The sequence below is a fragment of the Myxine glutinosa genome, chromosome 10 (assembly GCF_964187855.1).
Source record: "Myxine glutinosa chromosome 10, kmMyxGlut1.1, whole genome shotgun sequence".
Taxonomy (NCBI): domain Eukaryota; kingdom Metazoa; phylum Chordata; class Myxini; order Myxiniformes; family Myxinidae; genus Myxine; species Myxine glutinosa.
In genome coordinates this window covers 42,818,788-42,835,930 of record NC_136270.1, presented here as the reverse complement: position 1 = coordinate 42,835,930, position 17,143 = coordinate 42,818,788, and the positions used below count along the sequence as shown (strand labels likewise).

Genomic DNA, 17,143 nt, shown 5'->3' with positions numbered 1-17,143 from the left:
AAGATTTCATATCTGAAGCATTGATGGATTCCATGACTTTGCTGATAATTGGGAGAAGGCTGATTGGTCTGTAGTTGGTGGGATCTGTTTTTGCACCTTTTTTGTGCAAAGCGGTGATGTTGGCAGATTTCCAAGCAGATGGCAGATGACCTTGAGCAAAAGAGAGGGTGAAGAGAACAGAGAGAGGGAGTGAAAGAGCGGAAGAATAGGATTTTAGGACCTGTGGGCTGATGCCGTCAGGTCCAGTTGCAGAATCAGAGTCGAGGGATGACAGAAACTTTTCCACCTTGTCAGGAGGAAAGGAAACAGAGTCCAGGAGCAGCTGGGTAGGACTGGGTATGGTGGGTACAGAGAGGGATGGGTTTGGGACACAAGATTTAGAGGCAAACACAGAGTTGAGGCATTCAGCTTTTTCACGTGCGGAGTCAGCCGTGTGGCCATTTGAGGTGAGGGAGGGGATGGAGGGGGAACAAACACCAGAAACAGATTTGACCAGACGCCACCAGGATTTGGAAGAGGGAGACAGATAAGAGAGTTCGGTCCTGAGAACGGAGAGATATTGTTTCCTGGCTCTCCTGAAGGTGGACACACACTTGTTTCGGGCTTTGTGAAAGGAAATGAGATTTCCTTCCGTTGGATTTGCTTTCCAGGAGACGAAAGCAAGTTGTTTCTGGGCAATAGCCTCACCACAAGATTCCGTGTACCATGGACGGGAGGAAGGGTATGACAACTGAAGACGAGATGGGATAAATATGTGCATGAGAGAGCAATTTACTTTGGAAGAATTCCCAGGATGAGTTGATGTCAGAGGCGGTAGAGATGGGAGACCAGTCCAGATGATTGATGGCTGCTTGAAGACCGTGCCAGTTGGCCTGAGTGAAATGCCAGACTCGTCGACGCTGAGGAGGCTCTCTGAGAATGGTCAGAGAGATGTCCACTTTAACAAGCACATGATCAGATGAGCCGATCGGAGCAGAAGAAGAGCAGCAGACATTTTCAGGGAAGTTAGTCATAACCAAGTCCAGAAGAGAAGATGTTCCGTTGACTGAGATCCGGGTCGGGAAATTGACAGATCGTGTCAGTACAGTGAGTCACAGAAGTCCTTTGCTGAAGAGCCATGGCTGGTGAGAGAGGTACCCACACCCAGCCAACTGGCATGGTGACAATTGAAATCACCACATATGAGGAAGAGAGAGTTGGGATGGGTCGATAGAAGTTGGTCCATATTATCAGACAGCGAGATGTAGATGGAGACATCACTGTTTGGTGGACGGTACAACACACATATGAACAAAAGGTGGGAGCGAAGGGGAAGCCGTAGCCAAAGGTATTCCTGGGGGTGAGGTGGAGAGAGGGCAGTGCAGGGCGGGTGAGGAAGAGAGTTTTTTTTTATAAAGATAGCAACCCCACCTCCAGGATGAGGCTCAGGTTTATCATACCGGAGGAGGGAGTAACCTGGGAGAATACCAAGGAATCAGAGACACCATGAAGGAGGAAAGTTTCTGTTAAGCAGATCACGTCTGGTTTGTCAGAAGCAACCTGTATGGAGAGATCATTCAAGTTTGAGCGAAGGCCCCGGATGTTTGAGGTCCATACTGTTAAAGAAGAGGAAGGGGGAGCATCGGATACAGAACGGGGGGGGGGGGGGTGGGGGGGGAGCGGTAGGGTAAGATGTGGAAGAGGAGGAAGACGTAGGGAGAGCTGTTGAAGGTGTGTCAGAGATTTCAGAATAGCTTGGAGAAAGGGAAGAATGGGACGGACAAAAGGTTTGATGGTGATTGGGTGAGGCGCAGTGAGGTGTTATTTGAGGAGGGGGAAGAGTGAGGCAGATGGTTGAGGGAGATGAAGGTGAAAGTTGGAAGGGGGAAGAAGCAGGGAGGATGCTTGCAGGGGGGGGGGGGGGGGGGAGCGGTAGGGTAAGATGTGGAAGAGGAGGAAGAGGTAGGGAGAGCTGTTGAAGGTGTGTCAGAGATTTCAGAATAGCTTGGAGAAAGGGAAGAATGGGGCAGACAAAAGGTTTGATGGTGATTGGGTGAGGCACAGTGAGGTGTTATTTGAGGAGGGGGAAGAGTGAGGCAGAAGGTTGAGGGAGATGAAGGTGAAAGTTGGAAGGGGGAAGAAGCGGGGAGGATGCTTTGAGGAGGGGGGGTGAGAGGGGAGTCTCGGAGGGGAGGAGCGAGGGAGAGTCTCGAAGGGGAGGGGTGTGGGGGGAGTTTAGGAGGGAAGGGGCAAGGGGGGAGATTTGAAAGGGATGGGTGATGGGGAAGATTTGGAGGGGAGGGGCAAGGGGAAAGATTTGAAAGATGGGTGATGGGGATGATTTGGAGGGGAGGGGCAAGGGGGTAGATTTAGAGGGGAGGGGTGATGGGGAAGTTTTGGAGGGGAGTGGTGATGGGGAAGTTTTGGAGGGAAGGGGTGATGGGGAATATTTGGAGGGGAGGGGCAAGATTTGAAAGGGATGGGTGATGGGGAAGATTTGGAGGGGGGGGGGCAAGGGGGAATATTTGAAAGAGAAAAGAGATGGGTGATGGGGAAGATTTGGAGGGGAGGGGCAAGGGGGTAGATTTGGAGGGGAGGGGTGATGGGGAAGTTTTGAAGGGGAGGGGTGATGGGGAAGTTTTGGAGGGAATGAGTGATGGGGAAGTTTTGGAGGGAAGGGGTGATGGGGAATATTTGGAGGGGAGGGGTGAGATTGGATTTTAGAAAGTGTACGATTAATGGGAAACGAACATTTATTGCAAAATGAGTTTCTTGAGACCTTCGAGTCAAAAATACGTTTGAGGACGCTGAAGGATGGATGGGTGGAGTGCTGGAGAGTTTAGGGAATGTATGCGAGAGGCACTGTAAGAGATGGAATTTTTTTATGGAATGAATAGATTTGGTGAGCAAGTCGAAAGCATCCTTTTATAGAAGAAGAAAAAGGTGTTATAGTATACGACAGAATACAGTTCTTCAGGGGACAGTTTTAACATTTTTTAACAATGTGATCACGAAAAACGTGGTCGAAGAACAAACGAACAAATAAGAACGAACAAACGGATCAGAACAGAGAAGGAAATCTTTTTTTCTTTTTTTTCTTTTTTTGAGTTGAGATTTTAAAACAAGGAAGTATGGGGTGAAAAGACCGGGAAAAACAGAGACCGAAAGTAATTGCAGCGCAATCGAAGAACCGCCGAGACAAAAACAAAGCCTCAAGCCAAGGTCGGACATGGTAGCCCACTACACTAGGCCTCAGAATACGCGACACGAACTAACCGACGATTTTCATACACAGGTATGAAAAGCCAACACCCAGAATCCTATTAAAGACACACCAATATGTACACACACCGAAAGAAAGATACAGTTTCGACAAAAACACAATTGTGAAAAATTACTTAACTTCGAAATCGTGCGCGCATGGAGAGCTTTGAAGAGACGTGACCTCCAATCTTGCGCATGCGCAGACCTTCGAGAACATTGTTCCAGAAGTGCTGGTCTTTGCCTAGGTGTTCATTGGAAAACTTTAGTCTTGCCCTGATGTTCTTTCTGGACAGCAAAGGTTTCCTCCTGGCACACCTCCCATGCAGATCAAATTTGTGCAGCCTCTTTCTAATGGTAGACTCGTGCACTTTGACATTAACAGTGGCAAGAGCTACCTGTAGGTCCCGTGATGACATTCTGGGGTTCTTGGAGACTTCTTTCAGCATCTTGTAGTCTGCTCTCGGGCTGAACTTGCTGAGGCGGCCTGGCCTGAACAAGTTGGCAGTTGTTTTGAATCTTCTCCACTTGTAGATGATCTTCCGGACAGTCGAACGATTGATTTCAAATTGTTTGGAGATCTTTTTAAATCCCTTCCCAGACTCGTAGGCATCTATAACCTTCTTTCTGAAGGCCTCAGAGAGCTCTTTTGATCTAGGAATGGTGACGCCGCACACTTCAACAACAAAGAGCAAATCAAACTAAATGTCTGAGGTTTAAATAAGACAGGTTCCTCCAAAATCCTCTCGAATGATGTTCTAATCATTTGCACCTGAGCTGGTGCACCTGATTCTAATTTTAGGTATTTGAAGTAGTGATAAATGTAGGGGTGTACTTACTTTTTCCACATTCGAAATTTGCATTTATGTTTATTTAAATTATACAATGGACTACAAAATGTAAATGTTTCATGATATTTGTTGTATTATATCACCTTTATCTATCAATATTGTTGAAATGAAGATCAAATAGCTGTATGTTGAAATATGTTGAAAAAGTCAAAACTTTACATGGGGTGTACTTACTTTTTCACGTGACTGTATATGGCATAGACCATAGGGTAATGCTGCCTAGAACAGTGTTTGTCTGTCCATGTGTCCCAACAAATGTACACCAATCAGAGCTAAGGATTTGGTCACATGACAGGGGGACAGCGTTTAGTCACCATTAAAGTTGCATATTTTACCAAAAGGAAATATAATAACCTTGAACTGTGGAATGTTTTGGGGTCCCAACAGGTATCGTAAGGTAGGTAGGAGGTTTCAGAAATTCCTCAATAAAATTATGATTTTGAAATGCGATCGACACGGACCTTGCTCCCGAATCCGGAAGTGAACAGATGACGACAATTCGCCGATTTGATAATATCTAAATACAATCGTGATTTAACATTATATTTTGATATATTAATACCATAGTGTTAATTTGTGATTTAAATGATGAATGATGCTGTTTGGAATGTAAATATAGAGATATTGAGCTTAAAGCAGAATGAGGAAATGACGTAAGGGTTTCCATCCGTGACATTCGCGGATTCCCCGTTTGCAGTTTCGCCATTGACTGGATAGAGCAACATTCAGACCGGGTACGTTTTTTTGCAAGTCCTTCACGAACCTGCTGTCCATGCCTGAAGTCAAAACAATATAATACATCACTTGCCAAATGGTATCTGGTATCCCCACCCAGGTCATACTATCCTCTTCAACTAAGGTATGAAACAAGCCCGGCTACGCCGTTGTTAGATCGGTCTTGTTTTTGTTCCCTTCTCATTAGATTGGCCATTTTATTTTTCGGTCAAAACGAGTACAGGAGCAGTTTATTCCTGCTGCCATTGTGGACCATCTTAATTTGCTCGTTACCTCCACCACCAAAGGTGGATGGAGGTTATGTTTTCATCCCTGTCTGTCTGTTTGTTTGTGAACAAGATATCTCAAAAAGTTGTGGACGGATTCGGACGAAATTTGGCAGAGATGTAGCGTATGTGACAAGGACGAATAGATTTTGGTGAAGATCCGGATTCGGATCCGGATACTATAATTTTTTTAAAGTGATTCTTCACCTTTGGGAGATAGGGACAAAAACGACATGTAGCAGGATATCTCAAAAAGTTATGGACGGATTTGTACGAAACTTGGTGGAAGGTTGTGTGTCTGACAATGACAAATAGATTCCATTTTGGTGAAGATCTGAATATGGATTCGGATTCAATAATTATTTATTTTTAAAGTGATTCTTCAGCATCGAGAGATTGGGTGAAAAGCGAAATATAACATGATATTTAAAAAACGTTATGGACGAGTTATGAATAAACTTGGTGGACGAGTTGGTTAGGTGACAAGAACAAGCCGATTAGATTTTGGTTCAGGTCCGAATCCAGATCCGGCCTATCAGTGGAATTCAAAAACAAACTGTTCAGCCTGGCGGAGGTATGCTCTCTTTGGAGCGCCGCTCAAGTTAGGATTTTTACTACAAATGTACATGTCATTAGCTGCACATCAATAAAAGTACATCCAACAATGGAATGCGCTATAAACCCACCGCAAACCAGTGAAATGAGCATGAATACGAAGAAAAGCAGAGTATATCTCGATCCTCTTGATCTGAATCTCAATCACAGCACCTATTGTAGGTGTATACTGTAAACAGAGAAATCGTCAGAGTTATGGTGTTTCTCAGTTCAAATCATACGGCCGCTGCATATGATAGCCACATGATACGATCTATAACGTGCAGTACAGTCACGGGCTGGTGTGGTGTACGGGCCATATACGAGAAACCTATAGCAGCTGTCTAGTTTACACTTTAGCAGAACAACGGCATCACAAAAGTGGATCACGTGATGAACTCACAGCGTCCTGCTGGTAATCCAAGAAAAGTACCACCTCCATGAGCTGCTTCTGCTCAACAAACCTCGCCAGAAAGAATGGAGCAAAGAACAGGGTTTCCATGGTCTGCAGCAACCATGAGCGGTAGTGTAACATTGCCTTGAAAACAAACATCAAGCAAGTCACCAATGGTGTACAATTAACTTGAAAAAATACATGGCACACAAGGTACACACCTATGGGTGTTTCATTAATCTGCACATGTGCAGCACCTGGCTACAGGTGTGCATCATTTCTTGAGATGCATCTATGGTGGTGACACAGTGCCCCAGCAAATCAAGGCAGGAATTTAATATTGTGACGTGGTATTGGGATACATTTTAACCCAGTATTTATAATATGGTATTCATAAGAAATTAATATATCAGAGAAAGACTTTATCAAATTCCAGTGAATGTGAGAATATGCAAATCTAGATCAAAATTAAAAGTTTCTCAAACACTCAGAATATGTCTTTCAATCTTGAAAAATCTCACTCTCACTATCTCTCTCCAAAAGGACCGTCTCGCAAACCCCCCTCATCTACTTTCATACCAATCCTCTTGAGTTTCAAACTCCTGGGTCTCACGATCAGCCGTGGTCTTTATTGGGCAACCACATTTCAAAGGTGGCCTCCAAAGCCAGGCACCGACTGGGCATCCTCCGTCATAGAAAGTCTTTCCTGAGCACACCTGAACTTCTATCCACCAACAAGGCCTTCATCCGCAACTTGATAGAGTACTGCTCTCCCCTCTGTGTTGGCTCCCCTGCCTCACATCTTGCTCAGTGTGACGTTGTGGAAACCAAGGTCTTCAAGGTTCGTGGAATCTTCCGCGATTAAGCCGGGTCTATGGGTCTACCACTTCACCATCGCAGACAGGTCCGTGTTCTCTCTGTCTTCTACCTCCTCCTTTCTGGTTTCACCCTCTGTTCTTTCAGTGCTTTGTCCCTCCACCCCTCCCCCCCCCCCCCCCCCACCCCAGGTGGCTTTCTGTGGGGTTCACAGAAACTTCTTCTTCTTCTTCTTCTTCTTCTTCTTCTTGTGTATGCCAAATTACAGCTCACAGATCTAAGTCTACAGTGCATTTGGAAAGTATTCAGACCCCTTCACTTTTTTCACATTTTGTTATGTTGCAGCCTTATGCTGAAATCGTTTAAATTCATTTTTTCCCTCATCAATCTACACTCAATACCACATTAATGGCAAAGAGAAAACAGGATTTTAGAAAGTTTTGCAAGTTTATGAAAAATAAAAAACTGAAATATCACATTGACGTAAGTATTCAGACGCTTTGCTATGACACTTGAAATTTAGCTCAGGTGCCTCCCACTTCTCATGATCATCTTTGAGATATTTCCACACCTTGATTGAAGTCCACCTGTGATAAATTCAATTGATTGGACATGATTTGGAAAGGCACACACCTGTCTATATAAGGTCTCACAGCTGACAATGCATATCAGAGCAAAAACCAAGCCATGAGGTCGAAGGAACTGCCTGCAGAGCTCAGAGACAGGATTGTGTCGAGACACAGATCTGGGGAAGCCTCCAAAAAAATCTCTGCTGCATTGAAGGTTCCCAAGAGCACAGAGGCCTCCATAATTCTTAAATGGAAGAAGTTTGGAACAACCAGGACTCTTCCTAGAGCTGGCCGCCCGGCCAAACTGAGCAAGTTGAGCAAGACTGAGCAAGCCAAGCTGAGGGCCTTGGTAAGAGGTGACCAAGAACCCGATGGTCACTCTAGCTGAGCTCCAGAGATCTTGTGTGGAGATGTGCGAAACTTCCAGAAGGACAACCATCACTGCAACACTCCACAAATCTGGGCTTTATGGCAGAGTGGCCAGACAGAAGCCTCTCCTCAGTGAAAGACACATTGATTTCAGCACAAGGCTGCAACATAACAAAATGTGAAAAAGTGAACGGGTCTGAATACTTTCTGAATGCACTGTAAGTTGGCAGTCAGGTCACAGCACTGTGTTGTTCGGTGGCTTGCCCTAATTCCTTCATCAAATTTCTGTAGGTGACACTCATTCACAACGTGATGAATAGTCTGTTCTGGGTGACCACCGTCACATGCTGGGCTATCTTTCAAATCCCATTTGTGGACGTGGTGTGATGTCCTTGCGGATCCTTTTGAGCGCAGACCACCTTTTCCGGGGGAGGTCGAAACCTGAAGGCTCTTTTGTCGGATCACTCACCAGTTCTTTGTTAGCAATGTTGTCGTCCGTCCAGAGATTGCGTCACTTGTCCTTTGTGTTAAACCCGCACTGCTCAAAACATTTGCAGAAACTCAGAAAGGTTTGCGTGACTTGAGTCGCATATTTGGTAGATTATGTCGGTCTTCCTGGATTGGTAGCTCGGGGTTGGCTTTGATGCAGTGAAACTCTCAGCGGTCTTGCCTTCCGGCACATGTCAGGGGGTGGGAAGTTAGACAAGACTGGGAGCCACTGCATGGGTGTTGATTTCAGTGTAACGCTGATTATTCGCATAAGTGTTTTCAGGACAGTGTCCGATTGTTTTGTGTGGCTGCTCTCTGCCAAAACAGGAGAACAGTATTCCGCTGCAGAGTACACACGGGCAAGGCTATTATTGCGAAGAGTACGTGCGCTTGATCCCCAGCTGGTGCCCACTTGTTTCCGGATGATGTTTACCCTGGTCTTCATCTTTTCTGTGACCTGTTTTAGGTGTTCGCGGAACGTGAGGCTGCGATCAAGGGTGACTCCAAGATACTAACAGACCAACATGCAACAACATGATGGTGATTATTGGAGATGTATGGATGTTTTAATTCGCATTATTTATATAACATTACAATGTACCGATTTGGTTGCAGTCATGAGGGCCTTGCCACCGTTAGCATATGTCGTCATGGTAACGATGAACATTCCGAGTTGCTGATTGGTTGGAGACTCGGGCAGGTCCAAGTCCAAAGTGATGCTGTATGGAGTCCCAGGAAACAATACCTGCAGTCACAACATCCATGAGAGCAATGTCAGCTTGGTATGCCCTTCTGCACATCACAGCTGCAGGCGCAGCAAAATTAACTTTTGGAACCAGTGTCAAGCCCAATGGCGTCATTAAACGAGTGCAGGTGCAAGGGCACAGGGCATTACCTTCTCTCTTCCATCTCGAAGGAAGGAAACATTTGCTACGGGGAAGGAACACAATTCGTCTCTCGACTCACAGTCACTCCTGATGCACACAAACGGGAAATGATTGGGATGGTTAAGCGGAAGCTGAAGCTTTAAACCACAATCCATAATCACAAGTTATTAATATTATTATTGAGTCAAACTTATTAATCTCATACTCCCCTTCCCACACCCCCAATCTCCACCACAACACCAAATATCACCACCCACTAATACATTGCTGCAATGTGACGTCATATCACTAAAAATAGTCATTCATAGCATGGAACGAAAAAAATTCAAAACGTTCGTTTTACACAAAACACCAAGAGCCCCCACAGGAAACCAACCGGAATATAAAGTGAACCGGAGTGGCAAAGCTGACGGCGGGCATATACGACGAGTAGAAGGCCCCATACAGGAAGGCCGAGATCCACAGAAGCAGCGCGGCAATACAAGCCACAACACATGTCTGCAGGATCGCCCGCCTCAGTTTCGACCCCCAAATGACCATCATCTCCTGCAACAAAAGAAATGTAAACGACGACCACCATTAATGTTTTTATCTTGATCATTACATTCCCACGACTGGCAGTGTGTGTTGGATATGTTTTTGCGGCAAGAAAAAAGAATTGCAAACTGCACAGTTTAACCTTCGGCCAAGGATTTGTCCAATGGGATAGAACGGGTTCTCATGTGACGCGCTTACCTTTGAGTCGTCTAGTCTGGATCCGATTCCCAACCCCTACTATAAACTGGTGCTTCGCAGGTAGGCCATCGCATCACGAAGCGCGGTCCGTACGACGGACATCGAGTCGGATGTCCCATCTGCTAGCACAAGCAGTTGGACGGAAAATATCCCACGATATAGTTTGCGAGGTCTCTCTTGCGAAGACTAATCTCTCTTGATATCTCTCTCACGATTTATCGCCGATATCCTGAACAAATTACAAATTACTGTCCAAGTCACTTTCAGTCGTCGGACTTGGTCGGCTGGTTACCTGAAGGCCTGGGCTATATACATTCCCTGGCACAACCCTCCAGGAGGTGGAAATAATTGGGGCCATTATAGTAATGGGGGTGGCAGTAGGTAGTAATAGTGAAGGATATCAGAGATTTAAACTGAGAATCGAGCGATAATTATAGTGATGACAATAATATTTGGATTCCATGGATCCAAAGGAGGATACCTCCTTTGGTATCCATGGAAATCTCCACGCATGGCTGGCGGACTTCCTCTCTGGTCGTAGTCAACGTGTGGCCCTGAATGGGTTTCTCTCATCTCCTCTTCCTGTTCAGGCTGGAGTTCCCCAAGGTAGTGTTCTGGGCCCTGTGCTTTTTCTGGTCTTCATCAATGATCTCTCTGACTCTCTTGAAAATCCTCTCTATCTCTTTGCTGACGACTCTACTCTCTGTCGCTCCATTCCTCATCCCTCAGATCGGCAGTCTGCAGCCTCCTCACTCTCTGCAGACCTGGACAAAATCACAGACTGGGCAAACAAATGGAACATGTCTTTCAATCCTGATAAATCTCACACTCTTACGATGTCTCTCCGAAAAGACCGACTGGAAAACCCTCCCATCCACTTTCTGAATAATCCTCTCCAAGAAGTTCTGTCACTCAAGCTTTTGGGTCTCAATATTTGCCATGATCTTTCCTGGGAAAACCACATTTCAAATCTGGCCTCCAAAGCCAGTTGCCGACTGGGCATCCTCCGTTGTGCGAAGTCCTTCCTTGGCACACCTGAGCTCCTCACCACATACAAGGCTTTCATCCGCAGCTCTATGGAATACTGCTCTCCCCTCTGGTCTGGTGCTCCTGCCTCACACCTAGCCCGTCTTCACGCTGTTGAAACCAAAGCGTTCAGAATCATTGGAATCTCCCGCGATGAAGCTAACTCCAAGGGCCTTTCACTCACTCACCGCAGGCAGGTTGGTGGTCTTTCCGTCTTCTACCGACTCCTCTCCGGCCTTGCCCCCCCAGCTCTCTCTGGGCTCTGTCCCCCAAATATTCCTACAGGTCGCACAAGATCTGCCTGCAACCCTCTTATGGTTAAACTGCCAAAATCAAGACTTTCTGCTCACCTTCACTCCTTCATTCCTCTTTTCTCCCGCCTCTGGAACAAACTCCCTCACTCTCTTCAATCCCACTCCACCCTCCAGGTCTTTAAAACAGCTGTTCACCACCATCTCTTATCCTCCCCCATCCAAAACCTTGATCTTTTCTACCCCCGCTAATTTCGGTCCCCTTGTGTTTTATACCTCTCCCCCTCCCCCCCCCCTCCCCTTCCCATGCCTCCTGCCCCCAAGCCCTCTCCCTCCCACACTTCTCCCTGCTCCCAAATGTTGTGGTTGTGTGCTTCCCCTTCTCTCCCCATCTTGTCTTCCGCTCCCTCTTTTTGTATATTTTGTTTGTCTAGTTGATTTGTTTGTGAAATAAATGTTAGCTCTTTCACGAGCCTCGATTCAGTATACAAACAAAACAAAAAAAAAACAAAAAAAAAAATCATTAGAATTGCAGAATCACCTCCAACTCCCTCTCCAAACCACTTTGGCCCATATCAAGAAGACACGAGACTAACATCGACCTGCTTTAATCTGTGGTAGGGCATCATCTTACTAACTACTGTCTGGAATGGGTGAAATACAAAGGCATGGGGAGCCAGAAACCTACATTTTGTTACCATTTTGACCTTTGACCTTGGTATAATCCCAGGCTGGCAGGATGGCCTACTGGCCTAGGCTAGAAGAACAATGTTTGACACTGTCGCTCATGATTGATATCTCTCTCACTGTTTTTCAAGCAGTCACCAAACCCTGTAGGAGTAATTAGCAACGTCTTAAAATTCTGCTAACGGTATCCAAGTTTACTTACAATGTTTATTCTGTTTGAGTTGGGTCCAGTCAAAAGTAGACTTTTCTCAAAGTGTTCGCCATGCAGAATCACATCAAGACATTGTGGAGGCAGATGTTTCAAGCACAACTGTCATCTCCATTTACAGTGCTCCACTAGAAACACCTGCTCCCTTAGGGTGTGGCCTGGGGATCGTGAGGAGGGAGCAGAGGTGGAATTAATCATTTGGGGGCCCCATGCAAACCTCAATAGTGGCCTACTGGGGCCTCTGAGTCCAGTCAATGTGTCATCATACTAAAATATGCGTTTTGACATTCGTCTGTCTGATGTCGATGTATTCGGTTTTTTTTGTATTTTTTTGTATACAAGATCGAGGCTCGTGAAAGAGCTAACATTAATCACACAAAAAGACAAACCGACACACAAAACACAAAAAACAAGGGGAGCGGTAGACAAGATGGGGAGAGAGGGGGAAGGACACAAAAGAGAGGGGGAAGGACACAAACACAACATTTGAGAGCAGGGACATCGGGAGGACTTGGGGGGAGGTGGGAGAGGATTAAAACATATGAACACTGCAAGGACTCTGGGGTGAATTACCGGGGGTAGAAAAGATCAAGGTTTTCGATGGGGGAAGATAAGAGATGGTGGTGAACAGCTGTTTTAAAGACCTGGAGGGAGGAGTGGGATTGAAGGGAGTGGGGGAGTTTGTTCCAGAGGCGGGAGAAAAGGGGAATGAAAGAGTGAAGGTGAGCAGAGAGCCTAGACTTTGGCAGTTTAACCAGAAGAGGGTTGCAGGCAGATCTTGTGCGACCTGAAGGAATATTGGGGGGACAGAGCACAGAGAGAGCTGTGGGAGCAAGGCCGGAGAGGAGTCGGTAGAAGACAGAAAGACCACCAACCTGCCTGCGGTGAGTGAGTGAAAGGCCCTCGGCGTTGACTACATCGCAGGAGATTCCAATGATTCTGAAAGCTTTGGCCTCAACAGCGTGAAGCCGAGCAAGGTGTGAGGCAGGAGCACCAGCCCAGAGGGGGGAACAGTATTCCATTGAGCTGCGGATGGAAGCCTTGTATGTGGTGAGGAGCTCAGGTGTGCCAAGGAAGGACTTCGCACGACGGAGGATGCCCAGTCGGCGACTGGCTTTGGAGGCCAGCTTGGAAATGTGGTTTTCCCAAGAAAGATCATGGCAGATAGTGAGACCCAAAAGCTTGAGCGACAGAACTTCTTGGAGAGGATTGTTGAGAAAGTAGATGGGAGGGTTGTCCAGTCGGTCCTTTCGGAGAGACATTGTAAGAGTGTGAGATTTGTCAGGATTGAAAGACATGTTCCACTTGTTTGACCAGTCTGTGATTTTGTCCAGGTCTGCAGAGAAAAATTGTGATTTGTCATTGTGATTCCCATATCGACATCATCGTGTGGAGCGCCGTTGGTTCCCATATCGGCTGAATTCCCATATCGACCTCTCTCCTCGTAACTCCTCATTCGCAGCCGCGCTGATAACTATTGTTCTGGTCGTTCTGCACGACTTCCACCTTCAACCAGCGTGGGGATTCGTGCACGGACTTTGGGATTGTTACATTCCATTCACGTTTGGCGTATCGTGAGTTTATTGCTTTGAGAGCATTGGGGAATGATGGTACGATCATATGTATTGTTGTTGTGGTTTTTTTTTTTTTTTTTTTTTTTGTTGTTGTTGTTGTTTTTTTTGTTTGTTTTTTTTGTTTTTTTTGTATACAAGATCGAGGCTCGTGAAAGAGCTAACATTAATCGCACAAAAAGACAAACCGACACAAAACACAAAAAACAAGGGGAGCGGCAGACAAGATGGGGAGAGAGGGGGAAGGACACAAAAGAGAGGGGGAAGAGGGGGAAGGACACAAACACAACATTTGAGAGCAGGGACATCGGGAGGACTTGGGGGGAGGTGGGAGAGTTCATTTTTTTGGAATTTTTGTTCATTTGATACAAGTGATATTTTCATTGTACTTTCTTTAATAATGTTATTATTGTGTACATGAGAGTTCTAAATACAATTACTTGTTTTGTTCGACAATTGCATTGGTGTGGTTTTACCATGGTTTATTAGAACACTCAAAATAACAAATCTTTCTGCCGTGTTCCCTCTTGAAACTCTGAGGGGCACCGTAACCGGAGTTTGGGTAGGTAACACGTAACAACGTATGCAATCTCAACCAAGTAAACTTGCAAAGGGATTACGGGTCATAAGATAAAGGTTATAGCGATTTCATTTGTCCCCCTTACCAGGGGTGTTTCATTAACAATCAGCTTCCTATCGCTCACCAAGTCAACTGTTCCTTATCAACCATTTTGTTTGAGTGCTTAAGCCACATGACGAATGCTCTACAAGCTAATTACTTCTGCCACCGAAGGTGGACAGAAGTTGTGTTTTCACATAAACACAACATTTGTGAGGGACATCGGGAATGTGTGGGAGGGAGAGGGCTTGGGGGGAGGCGGCGTGGGAAAGGGGGGGGGGGGGGAGGGTGGGAGAAGTATAAACACAAGGACACCAAGGACTTCCAGGAAAGAAGTTGGTATTTCAAAAAAGAGGACTTCGCACGACGGAGGATGCCCAGTCGGCAGTCTCCATGTTTGTCTGTGAACGGGATATCTCAAAAGGTTGTGCACGGATTTGGATGAAACCTGGTGGCAGGTTGGATGTGTGACAAGGATGAATCGATTAGATTTTGGTGAAGATCTGGATCTGAAAACGTTTTAATTATCAAGTGATTCCATTGAGAGATGGGACCAAAAACGATATATTGGATACCATGATATTGTTGATCTCGCGAGATCACGGCGAGGTCACGTCTTTTCGAAGCTGCTCCATGCGCTCACGCTTTCGAAGCTAAGTGATATTTCTCAATTGTGTTTTTGTCGAGACTGTATCTATCTTTCGGTGTATGTACCTATAGCGTATCTTTTGGAAAATTTTCGGTGCTAATTTTTCGTACATGTATACACAATCGTCGGTTAATGGTATCGAGTATTCTGCGGCCTAGTACTCGTAGGCTTAGACTACCGTACCGTCTCCGACCTTGTGGTTTGTTTTTCTCTCAGCGATTCGTCGAATGCGCTGAAATTATTTTCGTTCTCTGTTTCGTACCAGTCATTCACCCCGTACCTCCTTGTTTAATATCTGTACTCACAAAAAAAAAAAAAAAAAACCCAAAAAAAATATTTCCTTCCCAGGTCTTATTCGTTTATTTGTTGTTCTTTTTGTTCGTTCGTTCTTCGTTCGCGATCACGCGGTTAGAAATGTATAATCTCTCCCCTGAACAACTATTTTCTCTCATATATTATAACACCCTTTTCTTCTTTTCCTACAAAAGGATGCTTTCGTCTTGCTCACCAAATCTATTCATTCCAAAAAATATATATAATACCATCTCTTACAGTTCCTCCTTTATACATTCCATAAACTATCCAGAACTCCATCCCTCCTCCAGTGTCCTCAAACGTATTTTTGACTCGAAGGTCTCAAACTCATTTTGCAAAAAATGTTCGTTTCCCATGAATCGTACACTTTTCAAAATCCAATCTCACCCCTCCCCTCCAAATCCTCCCCATCACCCATCCCTTTCAAATCTCCCCCCTTGCCCCTTCCCTCCCCTCCCTCCTAAACTCCTCCCACACCCCTCCCCTCCGAGACTCTCCCTCGCTCCTCCCCTCCTAGACTCCCCTCTCACCCCTCACCCCTCCTCCTCAAAGCATCCTCCCTGCTTCTTCCTCCTTCCAACTTTCACCTTCATCTCCCCAAACCTTCTGCCTTGCTCTTCCCCCTCCTCAAATAACACCTCACTGTGCCTCACCCAATCTCCATCAAACCTTTTGTCCGCCCCATTCTTCCCTTTCTCCAAGCTATTCTGAAATCTCTGACACACCTTCAACACCTCTCCCTACCTCTTCCTCCTCTTCCACATCTTACCCTACCCCTCCCCCCCCCCTGTTCTGGACCCGATGCTCCCCCTTCCTCTTCATTAACGGTATGGACCTCAAACATCCGGGGCCTTCGCTCAAACTTGACTGACCTCTCCATACAGGTTGCTTCTGACAAACCAGATGTGATCTGCTTAACAGAAACTTTCCTCCTTCATGTCTCTGATGCCTTGGTATCTCTCCCAGGTTACTCCCTCCTCCGGTATGATAGACCTGAGCCTCGTCCTGGAGGTGGGGTTGCTATCTTTATAAAAAACTCTCTTCCTCACTCGCCCTCCACTGCCCTCTCTCCACCTCACCCCCAGGAATACCTTTGGCTACGGCTTCCCCTTCGCTCCCACCTTTTGTTCATATGTGTGTTGTACCGTCCACCAATCAGCGATGACTCCATCTACATCTCACTGTCTGATAATATGGACCAACTTCTATCTACCCATCCCAACTCTCTCTTCCTCATATGTGGTGATTTCAATTGTCACCATGCCAGTTGGCTGGGTGTGGGTACCTCTCTCACCAGCCATGGCTCTTCAGCAAAGGACTTCTGCGACTCACTGGGACTGACACAATCTGTCAATTTCCCGACCCGGAACTCAGTCAACGGAGCATCTTCTCTTCTGGATTTGGTTATGACAAACTTCCCTGAAAATGTCTGCTGCTCTTCTTCTGCTCCAATCGGCTCATCTGATCATGTGCTTGTCAAAGTGGACATCTCTCTGACCATTCTCAGAGAGCCTCCTCAGCGTCGACGAGTCTGGCATTTCACTCAGGCCAACTGGCACGGTCTTCAAGCAGCCATCAATCATCTGGACTGGTCTCCCATCTCTACTGCCTCTGACATCAACTCATCCTGGGAATTCTTTCAAAGTAAATTGCTCTCTCTCATGCACAGATTTATACCATCTCGTCTTCAGTTGTCATACCCTTCCTCCCGTCCATGGTACACGGAATCTTGTGGTGAGGCTGTTGCCCTGAAACAACTTGCTTTCGTCTCCTGGAAAGCAAATCCAACGGAAGGAAATCTCATTTCCTTTCACAAAGCCCGAAACAAGTGTGTGTCCACCCTCAGGAGAGCCAGGAAACAATATCTCACCA

At 46.0% G+C, this 17,143-nt stretch overlaps 1 protein-coding gene across 4 annotated transcripts in view; it reads right to left on the bottom strand.

Annotated features, from left to right (window-relative positions):
• BSCL2 (BSCL2 lipid droplet biogenesis associated, seipin) overlaps positions 1–17,143 on the bottom strand; it is a 67,282-nt gene that overhangs the window by 42,368 nt on the left and 7,771 nt on the right. For 2 of the 4 annotated variants that reach the window (XM_078785605.1, XM_068127551.2), the window contains exons 3-8: positions 12,112–12,275; positions 9,587–9,756; positions 9,219–9,297; positions 8,925–9,068; positions 6,090–6,224; positions 5,779–5,876 (exon numbers count right to left, since the gene is read on the bottom strand). In XM_078785605.1, the coding sequence (XP_078641731.1) occupies positions 5,779–5,876; positions 6,090–6,224; positions 8,925–9,068; positions 9,219–9,297; positions 9,587–9,753 (623 nt within the window). In that variant the 5' untranslated portion in view covers positions 9,754–9,756; positions 12,112–12,275. The remainder of the gene's footprint in view (positions 1–5,778; positions 5,877–6,089; positions 6,225–8,924; positions 9,069–9,218; positions 9,298–9,586; positions 9,757–12,111; positions 12,276–17,143) is intronic. The other 2 variants (XM_068127548.2, XM_068127549.2) reach the window with 1 other exon arrangement.